This window comes from Parasteatoda tepidariorum, chromosome 5 (genome assembly GCF_043381705.1).
Source record: "Parasteatoda tepidariorum isolate YZ-2023 chromosome 5, CAS_Ptep_4.0, whole genome shotgun sequence".
NCBI classification, from domain to species: Eukaryota; Metazoa; Arthropoda; class Arachnida; order Araneae; family Theridiidae; genus Parasteatoda; species Parasteatoda tepidariorum.
In genome coordinates, this window is record NC_092208.1 from 86,771,878 (window position 1) to 86,785,882 (window position 14,005).

The window sequence follows — 14,005 nt, forward strand, 5'->3', positions numbered from 1 at the left end:
CCCTTTTTTTAAAAAACGTTTGCACCCTGCCCTTTTTTCTGCCTAGAATGAGCTCTGATATTTATATATACATGTAATGTAATTTTTATGTGTACAATGGTTACACATATAGAATTCACCTTTTACCAAAGTTCAAGGTTTTGGATGCTTTAAGACAGTTAAGTACAGTTTAAGACAGTAAAACTCACCTGTCCTGTCCTAAACCCCAACCCTGTTTGAAATAGAATTTTGATTGTTGGTTCAATGTTATAAATTTAATATTTATGTTGTAAATAATCATGTTAAATATTCCATTGCAACAATTTGTAAATTTTTTTTGAAGATTTTTTCTCAGTTGGTAAGTTTTGTAACAATACTGTTCATCTCTTACAAATTATTTTGTAATTAGACTGATAATAGTTCATAAGCTTAAGTAGAACCACAATGATCTCACACCAATGACAACTTAACTCACTAAGTTAAATTATTTTTTAATTGAGTAAGATTCTTGGAACCAGATTATGAACATTTTCATTTTATTCAGACCTGATGACCGTCATGACATTGCACATGTGGATTTAAATGTGGAAAACTTATTTTTCTCAATATAATGAATTTAAATCATGAGAAACCTAGGGATCAAAAGTATTTAGGCATGTGTATTGATTCGCAGAGATCCTGGATTCTATATATTGTATTTTTTGGGAGAGTTACCTTAATTTAAAATTTACTTTTAGTAGCTTATGCAAAATTTTCAGAAGGTGTTTGTTCCATTTATTCTTTTAGGTATGTTTGCATACTGTGATCCGCTACGCCGACTACAAAAATTGAAAAAAAGAAAATATACAGATTTGCCTGAGTGTGGCTACGAAATGTACTCTATTAATTGGTCTCTTTCTGTGATTTATATTTTCACTGTCTAAAAGTTCACAAAACTTAGCGATTATTTATTTTGGCGATAAATATCCCCCTCCTTTTTCTTATTAAGTTCTCATTCACATGCAATGATGACTTTGTTATGCAGTTTTGCTAGAGAGAAACAAAACTTTCATATTTTTTTATGAGTAGCAAATGATGTAGTTGCCATTTTTTATTTGTATTTGTGTAGATTTATTCAATTTCTAATGTATTTGAAAAGGAAATCATGTGATTCTATAATCACTTATCAACAAGCTAGATACCTTAAATCTGTGCTCGGATCTTTTTTCCCCTTTACATGGAATCCCTATGGCAGAATTTATTCGAGCTATTTGCAACAAAACTCTCTAGCCCTAATGTCTTTCTGCAAGATACTTTCAATAATATCAAACATATGTGTTACTCATTTAAAATGCGTTTACGAATGCGTTTACGAAAAAAACCAAACAATGTAATTTATTTTAATTGAACATGTAGTAATTTTTTTCTCTCTAATATTATGGGTGATATTCTCGCATTTCTTTATTTGGGGGGGGGGCAAAAATTATTTATTCGCCTTTTGTAAATAATCACTACGTTAAAAAAATTTGCAGTAGTAATTACCGAATAATTTATTGATGACGAAATCACGCGAATCGGACTCTTTAAATGCGTGTTTCATTTTGAGGTTAGGTTGTTCTCATAAAAGATATCGGATTTAAAAACCATGGAGAGATCAATAGCAATAACTGCCCAAAATTTCATGGAATTTATTGCCTTAAAAAGGGAAATACTCAAATGCACAATTTGAATTTTCCATATTGTTTGAAATATATATACAGGGGTCAGTCCAGACATTTTGTGAAAGGTCCGTTTTTCATGAAATTGTGAAAAAATACTCACATTCTTTTAAACAGGGTCCGCTTTTATGAATCTGCGCAAATAGGGTCCGATATTGCAAAAAAAAAAATTTTTTTTTTTCAAGGATTGTTTAAATTGTAAAGACATACAAGATTATGCTCAACACTGTAAAAGTATAATTAAAAAAATTACATTTTCAAAAATAAACAATAATTGCTGATTCTAAATTAGAGGTGCAACATTCAAATATTTGGTATTTAGCCTATGCTGCTGAACGCAGAATATTCATTTCGGACGAATGATGGAAGAATCATCTGCCAAAGACAAAACTTAATTCGTTTACATCCATCTTTCTTGTTTTCTGCCCTGGAAAGGGTTTATTCGATTGACAAAATAATAATGAAGATAAACAAATATATGAAGGATCCGATTAAAAGAAAAATCATTTTGTGAAGGATCCGTTTTTAAGTTAAAATATTTAGTGAAGGGTCCGTTTTTATGAAAAGATATTTTGTAAAGGGTCTGTTAACGGACCCAAATTTCTTCTAAACAGACCCCTGATATATATTTAAAATTTCCAATGGCAGATTATAGACAGTAACAGCATACATTAACATCTAAAAATAAGAACAGAAACAAAAGATGTGCAACATGTCTATATGATATTATGGCTTGGAAGTTTTGAATCTTGCATCATGTTTTGATCTTTTTTCTTTTGCAATTGGTTTCCTCATGGTTTCTGATATTATGACATACTTGCCAACTTTTACGGATTATCCGTAAAATGTACGGATTTACGTCTAATTTTACAGGCCTACGGATTAACCTGAAATTTATACGGATCCCCCGTTTTTAGCGTTGCACGATTAGCGCATTGGCAAAATTCCGCGATTATCAGCTGCTACGGAGCTAGAGTAAAACCATTTGTAAAGGGGGAAAACAGAAAAAATGACAGGAGTTTTCCGATCTATTCCAAAGCAACACGGTAACCACACACCCCTTATAAGTGGCTTATCCTCGTAACCATAGTAACGGCACGTTCACGTGTAAACCAGTTGATTGGTTATTCTCCTTTTCTCCCTCCTAACTGCTTCCAGTCTCCTTTAGTGAATGCGCTGTTCCCGTCATTATTGCCACTCCCCGTTTCTACTACGTCACTGAACTAGCCGATCCAAACGTCGTTCTCCCTCCCTCTGTNTATAAAAGTAAATGCGAAACAATAAGTTTTAGTAAAAAAAAAAAAATGTTTTTTTGAAAAAACCCACTTATCGTTCCAAGTGGGTTTTTTCAAGGTGGGCCCGCCCAATAAAACCCGGGCGGGTTTTTTCAAAGTGGGCCCACTTGGCGAACCCTGCAATGATCTGACACCAATGTCAACTTACTTATTCTTAGAGAAGTTAAATTATTTTTTAATTGAGTAAGATTCTTGGAACCAGAATATAACCATTTTCATTTTGTTCAGACCTGATGACCGTCGTGGCATTGCTCATGTGGATTTAAATGTGGAAAATGTATTTTTCTCAATATAATGAATTTAAATCTTGAGAAACCTAGGGATCAAAAATATTTAGGCATGTGTACTGATTCACAGAGATCCGGGATTCAATATTTTATATTATTCGGGAGAGTTCCTTTAATTTAAAATTTACTTTTAGAAGCTTATGCAAAATTTTAAGAAGGCATTTGTTCCATTTATTCTTTTAGGTATGTTTGCATACTATGATCCGCTACGGCGACTACAATAATTAAAAAAAAAAAAAAAANGACTGTGTCAAAAAAAAAAAAAAAAAAACAGATTTGCCTGTGTGTGGCTACGAAATGTACTCTATTAAATGGTCTCTTTCTGCGATTTATATTTTCACTGTCTGAAAGTTCACAAAACTTGGCGATTATTTATTCTGGCGATAAATATCCCCCTCCTTTTTCTTACTAAGTTCTCATTCACATGCGATGATGACTTTGTTATGCAGTTTTGCTAGAGAGAAACAAAACTTTCAAACTTTTTTTTAATGAGTAGCAAGTGATGTAGTTGCCATTTTTTATTTGTATTCGTGTAGATTTATTTAATTTCTAATGTAGTATTTCAAAAGGAAATCATGTAATTCTATAATCACTTATTAACAAGCTAGATACCTTAAATCTGTGCTCGAATCTTTTTTTTCCTTTACATTAAATCCCAATGACAGAATTTATTCGAGCTATCTGCGACAAAACTCTCTAGCACTAATATCTTTCTGCATTCTGCAAGATACTTTCAGTTATAACAAACATATGTGTTACTCATTTTAAATAAAAAAAAAAAAAGCGATGTGTTTACTAAAAAAACTAAACAATATAATATATTTTAATTGAACGTGTAATAATTTTTTTCTAATATTATGGGTGATATTCTCGCATTTCTTTTTTTTTGGGGGGGGGGAGCACAAATTATTTCTTCGCCTTTTGTAAATAATCACCATGATAAAAAAATTCGGAGTAGTAATTGCCGAATAATTTATTGACGCCGAAATCACGCGAATCGGACTCCTCAAATATGTGTTAAGTTTTGAGGTTAGGTTGTCATAAATAATGTCGTTTAAAGAATATCAGATTTAAAAACTATGAAAAGATCAATAGCAAGAACTGCCCAAAATTTCATGGAGTTATTGCCTTGAAAAGTTAATACTCAAATGCACGATTTGAATTTTCAATATTGTTTGAAATATATATATATATTTAAAATTTCCAATGGCAGATTATAGACAGTAACAGCATGCATAAACATCTAATAATAAGAAAAGAAACAAAAGATGCTGCAACAGTCTATTAATCACAACCAGGGTTGGGTTTTTGTCGTCAAAAACTGGTTTTTGACATGACAGTGGTTAAAACCGTCAAAAACCTACTGTTTTCTTTCATTTATGGCATATAGTGAACAATATATTATTTCACATAATTGCCTTTATAAATGAATGTTGTAAATGATTGCTATTGATTTTGCAACCTATATACATGTATTCTTATAGAAGGATATACATTCATACGGAAATATTGTAACATACTTATTGAAAATAGTGATACTTTTATCATTATGCTTGATTTGCAAAGGATTCAAAATTTTGCACTTCTTAATTGTTAGAAATAAACAAACAAACAAAAAAGTTTGGAACTATTAATAAATTCAAGAATTTAAAACTTGGCAGTTCTTAAATATTAGAAATAAGCTAAACAAAACTTTCAAAACATTGTAACTACTAACAAACTCTAAGTCAAGAATTACTGCTACTTTGTCAAGTTAAAAACTTTTATTCAGTTGAAAAAGCACATTAAACAAAACTTAATTACAAACAAAATTACGTGTTCAGTAGTTGGGGTCAATGTGCCGAAGCAAGTGACTAATTTTACGCATTTCTCATTGCCTAGTCGATTTCTGAGTTTAGTATGGATGAGTCCAAAATTCGAGACTAATGACGATTCGAGATCATTGAGGATAATGATAACAAAAGGCTATTGCAATGTTGCAAGGATTTCCAGACTTTTTCATGTCTCATTTCTGTGTAAAATATTGAAAGCAAAATTGATGAGAAAAGTTTATTTTATGAGGCTTTCTTTTTATGTGTACACGTGTTTCTCAAAGCAAGATTTTATGAGTGAAAGTAATCAATCTTAACATTCTTCAGTAATGTAATATGCCAAACAAAATGATGCTTCGAAATGTTAAAAATTTTGTTCAGTATCCTAATATTTTACTTCAAATAGTATGTTTTGATATAATCATGTTGGGAAAATGCAAGAATCTGTTCTTACATATCTTTCAACAACTTTTTTTCTAATTTGATTGCCCAAAAATGAATTAATTTTAAATTACAAGCAGTTAAGCTCAAATAAAATTACAGTTTTACCAAAACTATGTGTTTTTGACATTTTTGACAGAGGGGTTTTTGACATGGCGGTAAAAACTGTCATGTGTCAATAACTTGCCAACCCTGATCACATGTCTATATGATATTATGGCTTGGAAGTTTTGAATCTTGCATTTAAGTGATCATGTTTTGATCTTTTTTCTTTTGCAATTGGTTTCCTCATGGTTTCTGAAATTCTGATATTATGATAAATTTCAGTTTTTACTCTTTTTATTCAATGTCAACATACAGTGTGAAAACAGAAATGTGTCCTTTCCTGCCGCATATTTATTCTTTTATATGTTGTTAAGAAAACAATTTATTGGATGCATTTTTCTATTCTTTAAAGTTTGTAACTATTACTTTTATGTATAAAAATGAGTTATCTTCTATAGATAAAAAGAAAAAATAAATTAACTGCTAAAAAACTGCTCATTTAGTTAAAAAAAAAATGGATACTACTGATCTTATCATTTGAATTACGGTCTTGTTTGCAATTATTGTTCATGTATTTCAGGTTTGTCACTCATTTAATGAAACGTATCCAAAGAGGACCCGTTAGAGGTATTTCTATCAAACTGCAAGAAGAAGAAAGAGAGAGGAGAGATAATTATGTGCCTGAGGTATCTGCCATTGACATGGACGTGATTGAAGTTGATCCAGATACTGATGAAATGTTGAAACAAATGGTATGTCGAGGAATTTTTGTTTTTCTTTAAGGCTCTGTGCTCACAAATGTTATTTTTATTCTTTATTTCATAAATAAAAATTGTCCTATCCAATTTCTTGTGCATTAAGTTCAAAAGCATTGATCTTTGAGCCTGTTTCTTTTCAAGTTAGTAGTTGCTTCCCTGTGTAATGCAAAATTGCCCTCATTAATAATTCTTGGTTTAATTATGGTTATATCTTTTTATTTCATTGTACGCTTTGTAAATTTTCTTATAGCTTTAAAACAGAAAAACAAAATATAACATTAAGCTACACATCCTTAACAGTGTTGGTGGCTTTTATAATACCAAAAATTCTGGACCTCAATTTTCTTGATACAGGGGTGAGATTTTTCCGGTTTTTAGTGGATTTCCGATTTTTTCACTTTTCTCTTTAATTTCAGCTTTTTTTTAATCAAAAATTCAGATTTTCTAAAAATTTCACTTTTTTATAAGTATTCTGCTTTTTTAGAAAATTCACCGATTTTCAAAGAGAAACAGAAAATTCAAACTACATAGCTACCAATCCTTTTTCATTTTTACTTATTTTAGCTATTATCTCCCCTTTTACATGCAGCAGATAAGATTTTCCGAATTTTTTTTACGCGCCCTTCAGATCCGATTTTCAAAGTTCAAATGACGCTGCTTCTGACAAGCCTTTTAGAGGTCTCAAGCCTGGAATCTGCTAATATCTCAATTCTTATCACACGATTTTAATATCCAACATAGCTTTTCATATTTGCGTGTTACGATTCTTATTCACGCGATTTGAATATTGTATGTTGTGATTCTTTTTTACGAGATTTAAAAATCCGATATTGTGATTCATATTTACGCCTTTTTCTATGTAGCGGTTCGTATTCACGCAAGTTTAAAATTCATGTTTTGATTTGCTCATGCGGTTTATAATATCAAACATTGATTTTCATATTTATACGTGATTTTAAAATAAGGCATTGGGATTCGCATTCACGCATTCTAAAAATTATGCGTCATAATTCTTATTTATGCAATCTAAAAATTACGCATCATGATTCGTGTTTACGCGATCTAAAAATTATGAATCGTGATTTGTATTTACGCTTTTGAAAAATTCTATATCCCAGTTTGTATTTTCTCATTTTCAAAATCTTATATCTAGTTTCATATTCATGTGATTTCAAAATCCATAATTGTTATTCATATTCACGCAATTTTAAGATCAACTATCGCGATTCTTGTAAGAAGTAAATTTTTTTTAAAAATTAGTTACTATAAAAGTGACTGTTTTTCTAACGACGATTATTAGTATATGTAAGTGTTACAACATCAGAGAAACTGGAAGGGAATATATTCAAAACTTACATTCTGTGCTTGCAAAGAAGAAAAAATAGGATTTGTCACAAGATGTTTGAAGATGGACTAACGACTAAATATAGCAAACATAAAAGATATAGCAAACAAAAGCAATCACTTAAAAAGGGATTTAATTAAAAAAAAAATTTGGGGGAAAAAGAGTTAATTAACTCATCATCAAAATTTTATTTATAATTGCTGTTATTTATGCTATAAAATGCAAAATTCTTATCAAATAAAAAACAATTATCTAAACAGTTGCTGATTGTCATGTAATTTTTCAAACTAAAATAGCAATTTTTGTATGTTAAGGAGTTACTATATATTTCTACTTCACTGTTATTGATATGTTTCAGAGGGCTCTAGTTAGATTAGACTATAATATGAACACTATGATTCGGTCCATTGTTAAAGTTTTTTTCCCAATATAATTTAAAAAGTAATCTTACTGATATATTTGCTATAAATCATGTAACAGCATTTATTAAAAGAAATGAAATATTAATGTATATTCTCAGTAGTTTTAATTTGCTAAAAGGTAGTTTTTCAAGTAATAATTGTCTCTTATGTGAACTGAGGAAAAATATAATTTCCAGCTTTATTTTTTCAATTGGTAATTTTTATTTTCACTAAATGTTAAGTATCAATGTAATCATTTGTATAATAATAGATTAGTACACAATTGTAAGTCAACACATTATTTATTACATTAAACAGTGAGGAATTTATTAAAGGGTTGTGCTTGCGTAAAATTTACTATCGTGGAAATTCAGTTTTTTTGCCTTTTGGCTAATCTCATCCCTGTTAAGATTTCCTATTTTTCAATATAAGACAATCAAGTAAAAACCTTTTAGTAAGAAGTTCTTAAAATTTTCTCAAAAGAATTGCACAAATTACATATTTAATTTAAATCTTTTAAAAGGTGACACATTTAATACTTAATTAAATTTTCATCCTTTAGATACCTTAATTATGTAGTTAGAGTGCATATTGTTTTTAATAACTGCTTAATGTTGCTTATTTTCGATATTTAGAAACCCTTATAGGTGCTTTTATCATAGGGTGTTTTTTAAGGGTGCTCCCCTTTTCCACAACGATTTTTTTTTACCATGCTGGTTTCAGTCCCAAAATACTAAAAAAAAAATGGTTTTCATGTTGTTCCTTTCAACATTTTCAATCACAATCCATTTTGGCATACCATATGAAAGTGCCAATCATTTTACATGTTTGGTGAAATACTTGTGGATGTGCTTGCACTTAGCTGAATTTTGTAGAAAGCATTCTTGCACTCTCATGCGACTCTGCTGCATTGTGCATGAGATTCTCGATTTTAGGTTTCTTTTTCCACCCTTTGAAATAGAACTGGAAAATTTTCCGAACTTCAATTCATCTTCTGGATATAATCAATGAAAGAGTTCGTTGTCAGAAATTAGTTATTGATCCTGATCATGTAGTTGTTGCATTTTGTTTATTAATATATATATATATATATATAGTCGAACCCCTCTATAGTGAACCTCTTTAGCGGTCCCGTCCGTACTCCTATTTAAATAATGTTATTTTTAACGCTTATAGTGAACAGCTTAGAACTTGGAAACTCGGTTATTGTGGACTCAAATTTCATTTCTTTAAATACCTTTTTCAGTCCTCCATCTTTAAACTTGCAGGTGTTGGGACTGAAAATGAATGCATTCCTATAAAATGAGTCATATTACTCTCCTTTATGCTTATCACTTTTAACTATACTGTAATAAATGTCAAACAGATCATTTATCTTATATCCCCCCCCCTCCCTGACAAGCCTTGCTTTATCTCTTTTCCCCAAGCTTGCTATACAACTAGTTAACTTGGCCACCTGCTGAATTTTTGGAATTTTCTTATCTGTTCAAACCATATTCTTTACAAATCACCCCTTGACAATCAAGAAGGGGAACAATTTAACTCATTCTACAGCTGCTCTCTTCATATTCTTACATTATCTATTTGAGACAAGATTTTTATTTCAAAAGCAGTGAAAATGGCAAATTCTCTAAAGAGAAAAGCGTTTTCGATAGAGGACAAAGTTAAAATTGTAAAGCGTATTGATGATGGAACCAATCAATCGACACTGTGTAAGGAATTTTCCTTGTCAAAATCTACAGTTTCAAACATTTGGAAAAGTCGAAGTGCAATTCTTGCGGCATACGACAAAAACATGGTTTCATTGAAAAAAACTGCGTGGAGCTGAAAGAGTAAACGTAGAAGATGCTTTGTTAAGATGGTTCGAAATCTTGTTCAAAATGTAAAAATCTTGCATTCTTTGCACATTGTAGATAAGAAAATTGATGAACTTAATTCAAAATCGAATTGTGTTCAATCAAAAATCACAAATTGTTTTCATAAAAAGTGAAAATAAAACTAATATTTAGTGACGTAATTACTTTTTCCATCAATTTTTGCTTTATTATCTGTTAATTAGTTAATAATTTTTTAAATAACTTATGCAAAATTGCAAAGCCAATTTTCAATAATTCAACTGTCTTATGCAAAAAATATTCTTCAAAAAATTTGGATATAGTGAACCATCGGTTATAGTGGACACATTACTGAGTCCGCAGGCGGTTCACTATAGCGGGGTTCGACTGTATATATATGTGCTATGTATTGATCTTGAAAATTTAGTTCCAAACTAAAGTAATTTCATAAATTAAATATATTTTAGGAAAAGAATATGCTTTTATAATACATATTTTTTAGTTTCTGTGCTTTTTAAAATTAGTCCTATATTATATGTGCGGTTCAGAAAAGTCTCTTAGATGTTTTTAGAAAATGTTCTTTGGATAATTCTGAGTCTTATATTCGTATTTGTTTTTAATTACATTTTGCCGTTGACAAAGAAGCAGGATGTTTTTAGAAAATGTTCTTTGGATAATTCTGAGTCTTATATTCATATTTGTTTTTAATTACATTTTGTGGTTGACAAAGAAGCAGGACGAATTTTATTCAATGTATCTTTCTTAACATATGTCTTATTTTCTTTTCTGTATCTCCTTTTACGTTTTTATTATTTTCAATTACTATTCATTATTTCTTTTGATAAGGGCTCTTGTAATTTCCATGTGTCTCAGAAAGCGTCTGCTGGAGCATGGAACTTATACAGCTCTTTATGTTTAATCTCTTCTCAAAATTAACATTTATATTTTTGTAACTATTGTTTTTTACAATTTTTATTACTTTTTTTTCAGGATGTTGGTAAAATTCCAGGTTTACAAGTAGCAATGCCATTTGCTGGAGGACCTAGAGTATAAAATAAAAGAAAAAAAATTGAACATTCTTGTCTCTTTTTTTTTGTAATTTAAGACACCTTTGTATTCTAAAATATTTCAGTGTTATATTTCATGCTTCGACATGATAAAAAATTAAGATGCCGTTTGCTTTCTTTTTTAAAAAGAAATAAGAGGAACTTAACATCTGCCTTAGATAATGATAATTTCCAAGGATGCCACTCTTCAGTCCTGAAGACTGAAATCAGTCTTTTATAAAGTTATATATGTATTTTCTGTTAAAAATAATCCATTTTAATGCGAACATAATTATTGTAAAATGATCAAGTAATAATAACACATTGAAATGAAAAAAAATGGGATTGTTGCTTCTATTACACGTGTATTTAAGCAAAAATTGAAAGGTCGTGCTTGCTTACACAAAATTAGTATGATTGTGTCAAAATTTGCTTCAGTTTCTTTTTTCCCCCCAATGTTTTGAAATGCTGACCCAAGTTATGAATAAGGTTTTTTTTTTTATATAAGAAGAATTAAGGAATAGAATGAAAATAATTTTGAGAAAGACGAAAAAAATAATGGTGAAGCGAAAAGTAACATACATAGATAGCTTCATGGAGAAAGAAAAGGTGGTTTATTATTCAGTGATAAGGTGTAAAAAGAAGTATTGAGTTATACTGTTATTTTTATCTTCATTGTTGTAAAAAAAAATTGGAAAAGTACCCAAATCCTTGATTTGATATGTGTGCCATTATCATGGAAAGGAACATTTTCGAGATGGTACTATGCTATAGTAAATTTTTGAAATTTCTGGTATGCGGCGATAGATTGTTTTCGTCAAGAAATAAGTTGTTTATAAGGTTAATTTAGATTTTTTTTATGGATTATTGTGCAAATTCTTATCTGTGTAAGGTTCTGCATCTGAACATATCTAAGTTATTAACCATTTTTAAAAATCACCTTGATGAAAATCATCAAAATAAGTCTTATTCTCAGTGTTTGCAAATATTTACGAGGCCAGATAATACAATATTGTAAGTTTTTAAATATTCAACCACAAACGCTTTTGCTATTCACAGAGCTGTGACTTTTCCTCATATTGACAAGTACCGGATTAAGCGAGGCCGGGTTCTAGGCCATTCAAATTTTTGGGGCCCTCAGATTAAATTCTATTCTCATAAGTATGATAAACATGCATAAAAAATTATTGTATTTTATTAATATATATTTGAAATTGAATTTTTTTAAAAGTTGTTTTTCTTGGAGTTTTTTAAAATTTATTTTCAAAAAATTCATTTCGAGGTGCCCCATTCCACGGCCTAATGGGTAATCCGGCTGACGTTTTCGCCATTTTCAAAATGAGCTTCGATATCGCTGGCTAAACTTAACCTACCAGTTGCTACCTCACAGCAGTTTTAAAAATAGCATGCTCGCGAAGAAGCATTTTATAATATGAACGAGCCTTCCAAAAACAGTGTAACGTCATGTCCAGTGCCTCTCCTGCCCTTGTCACCATATTTGTTGAGCAGTCACGATTTCAGCTGTTTGGAGGGTTTGTGTGTGGCACAGACCCCTCAAACCATGGACCCAAATTGTCAACGCACTGTGCAATCAGGTGGTTTCATAATGGCATAGACCGGGTCCTATGGTCTGATTGCAATCACGTGTTCCAAGACCACTTGTCATTCAGGGACTTCATGTACCGAAACAACGATTGATGGAAATGTACCATAACACTGGGCTTCTGGAAAATTCTAACAAACGATTCGTCAACCTAGATCGCCGGCATAAAATATAACATCGAATATTTATGGGTCACGGGGTGATTAGAGTTTTTAATAGATGCATATTTATTTTCGTTTTTTTAAAAACCCTTAAAGGTAATTTTTGGGGAGGTTGTTCATTTACGTCGCACTAGAACTGCACAATGGGCTATTGGCGACGGCCTGGGAAACATCCCTGAGGATGATCCGAAGACATGCCGTCACAATTTTGATCCTCTGCAGAGGGGATGGAACCCCGCTTTGGTGGCAGATGACCTGCGATTGAAGTGTAGAACAGTTTAACGAGGACCAATACCGCACACCCTCGGTCCCTACGCAGGCTGATCCAAGTGGTCACCCACCCGTACACTGACCGCAGCCAGTGATGCTTGACTTCGGTGATCTGCTGGGAACCGTGTCTTAACGATCAGTCCACTGCGGGACAATTTTTGGGGAGGAGGGTTTATAAAGTGCTAGATTTTTCCCTTTTCCAAAATATTTTTTCTTTACAAATCAATTTACATCTTTGATAAATATTTGCACATGTGCGTATACTGAGCTGGATTCTCGCATGAGCAAGCATTTTGCTAGAGATTCTCAATTTCACGCTTTATTTTCCACCCTCTGAAATTTTTTTTGAATTTTCGTTGGTCGCGGGAACAAACTAAACATTGCCAAATTTTTTCCTGAATAGTTTTATTTCTCTTGATTTCATCGTTGGTGAAGCGGAATCGTCTTCGTCACTGACAATTAATGCCCTTCTCGCGCTATTCTATTTATAGTTCAATATCATAATCTTCGATCACTTAGTACCTACATATCTCATGTAGATCTCTGGAGCAGTCAAGAATCACCAAGTGTTATCACTTTAAAATTTCAATTTAATTTAAGAAAGATAGGAATTAACTGAGATTTTACCTGTGGGATCATCCACTAATTGTATAAGTTTTTTAAAACTTTTGTTGTACTTCATTACTTTTTATTCAGGGAAGGGGGGGGGGGAGACAAACTGTTAATGGTCTTATGAATCGAGATCGGTGGCGGTATCATTATCTTTTGGGCACGCACATCCACCCCCTTAGAAAAAAAGTGTTGATAAAACAACCAATGCTTTTGGTAACTATATGTGTCATGTCTTAATATTTTCAATAATTCATTTGATGTTACTAAACCAAACCTTTTTTTGTACAAAAGTTAAATTTCTTGCCTTTTAAGATTTAGAATATAAAAATCATGCTTCATTTAATAAAAGTACAGTATGCTTTAAAAAAAAGTTCTTGAGTTTGAATAGATAGACTTTGATTTTGAATAAAAATAATGTT

The 14,005-nt window shown here is 31.1% G+C and overlaps 1 protein-coding gene across 1 annotated transcript in view; it reads left to right on the forward strand.

The window, feature by feature from the left end:
- LOC107450488 (ribosomal protein S17) overlaps nt 1-10,968 on the forward strand; it is a 13,402-nt gene extending 2,434 nt beyond the window's left edge. The window contains exons 3-4 of the mRNA XM_016066294.2: nt 6,136-6,307; nt 10,885-10,968. Coding sequence (XP_015921780.1) covers nt 6,136-6,307; nt 10,885-10,947 — 235 coding nt within the window. The 3' untranslated portion in view covers nt 10,948-10,968. The remainder of the gene's footprint in view (nt 1-6,135; nt 6,308-10,884) is intronic.
- Nucleotides 10,969-14,005: the final 3,037 nt, after the last annotated feature.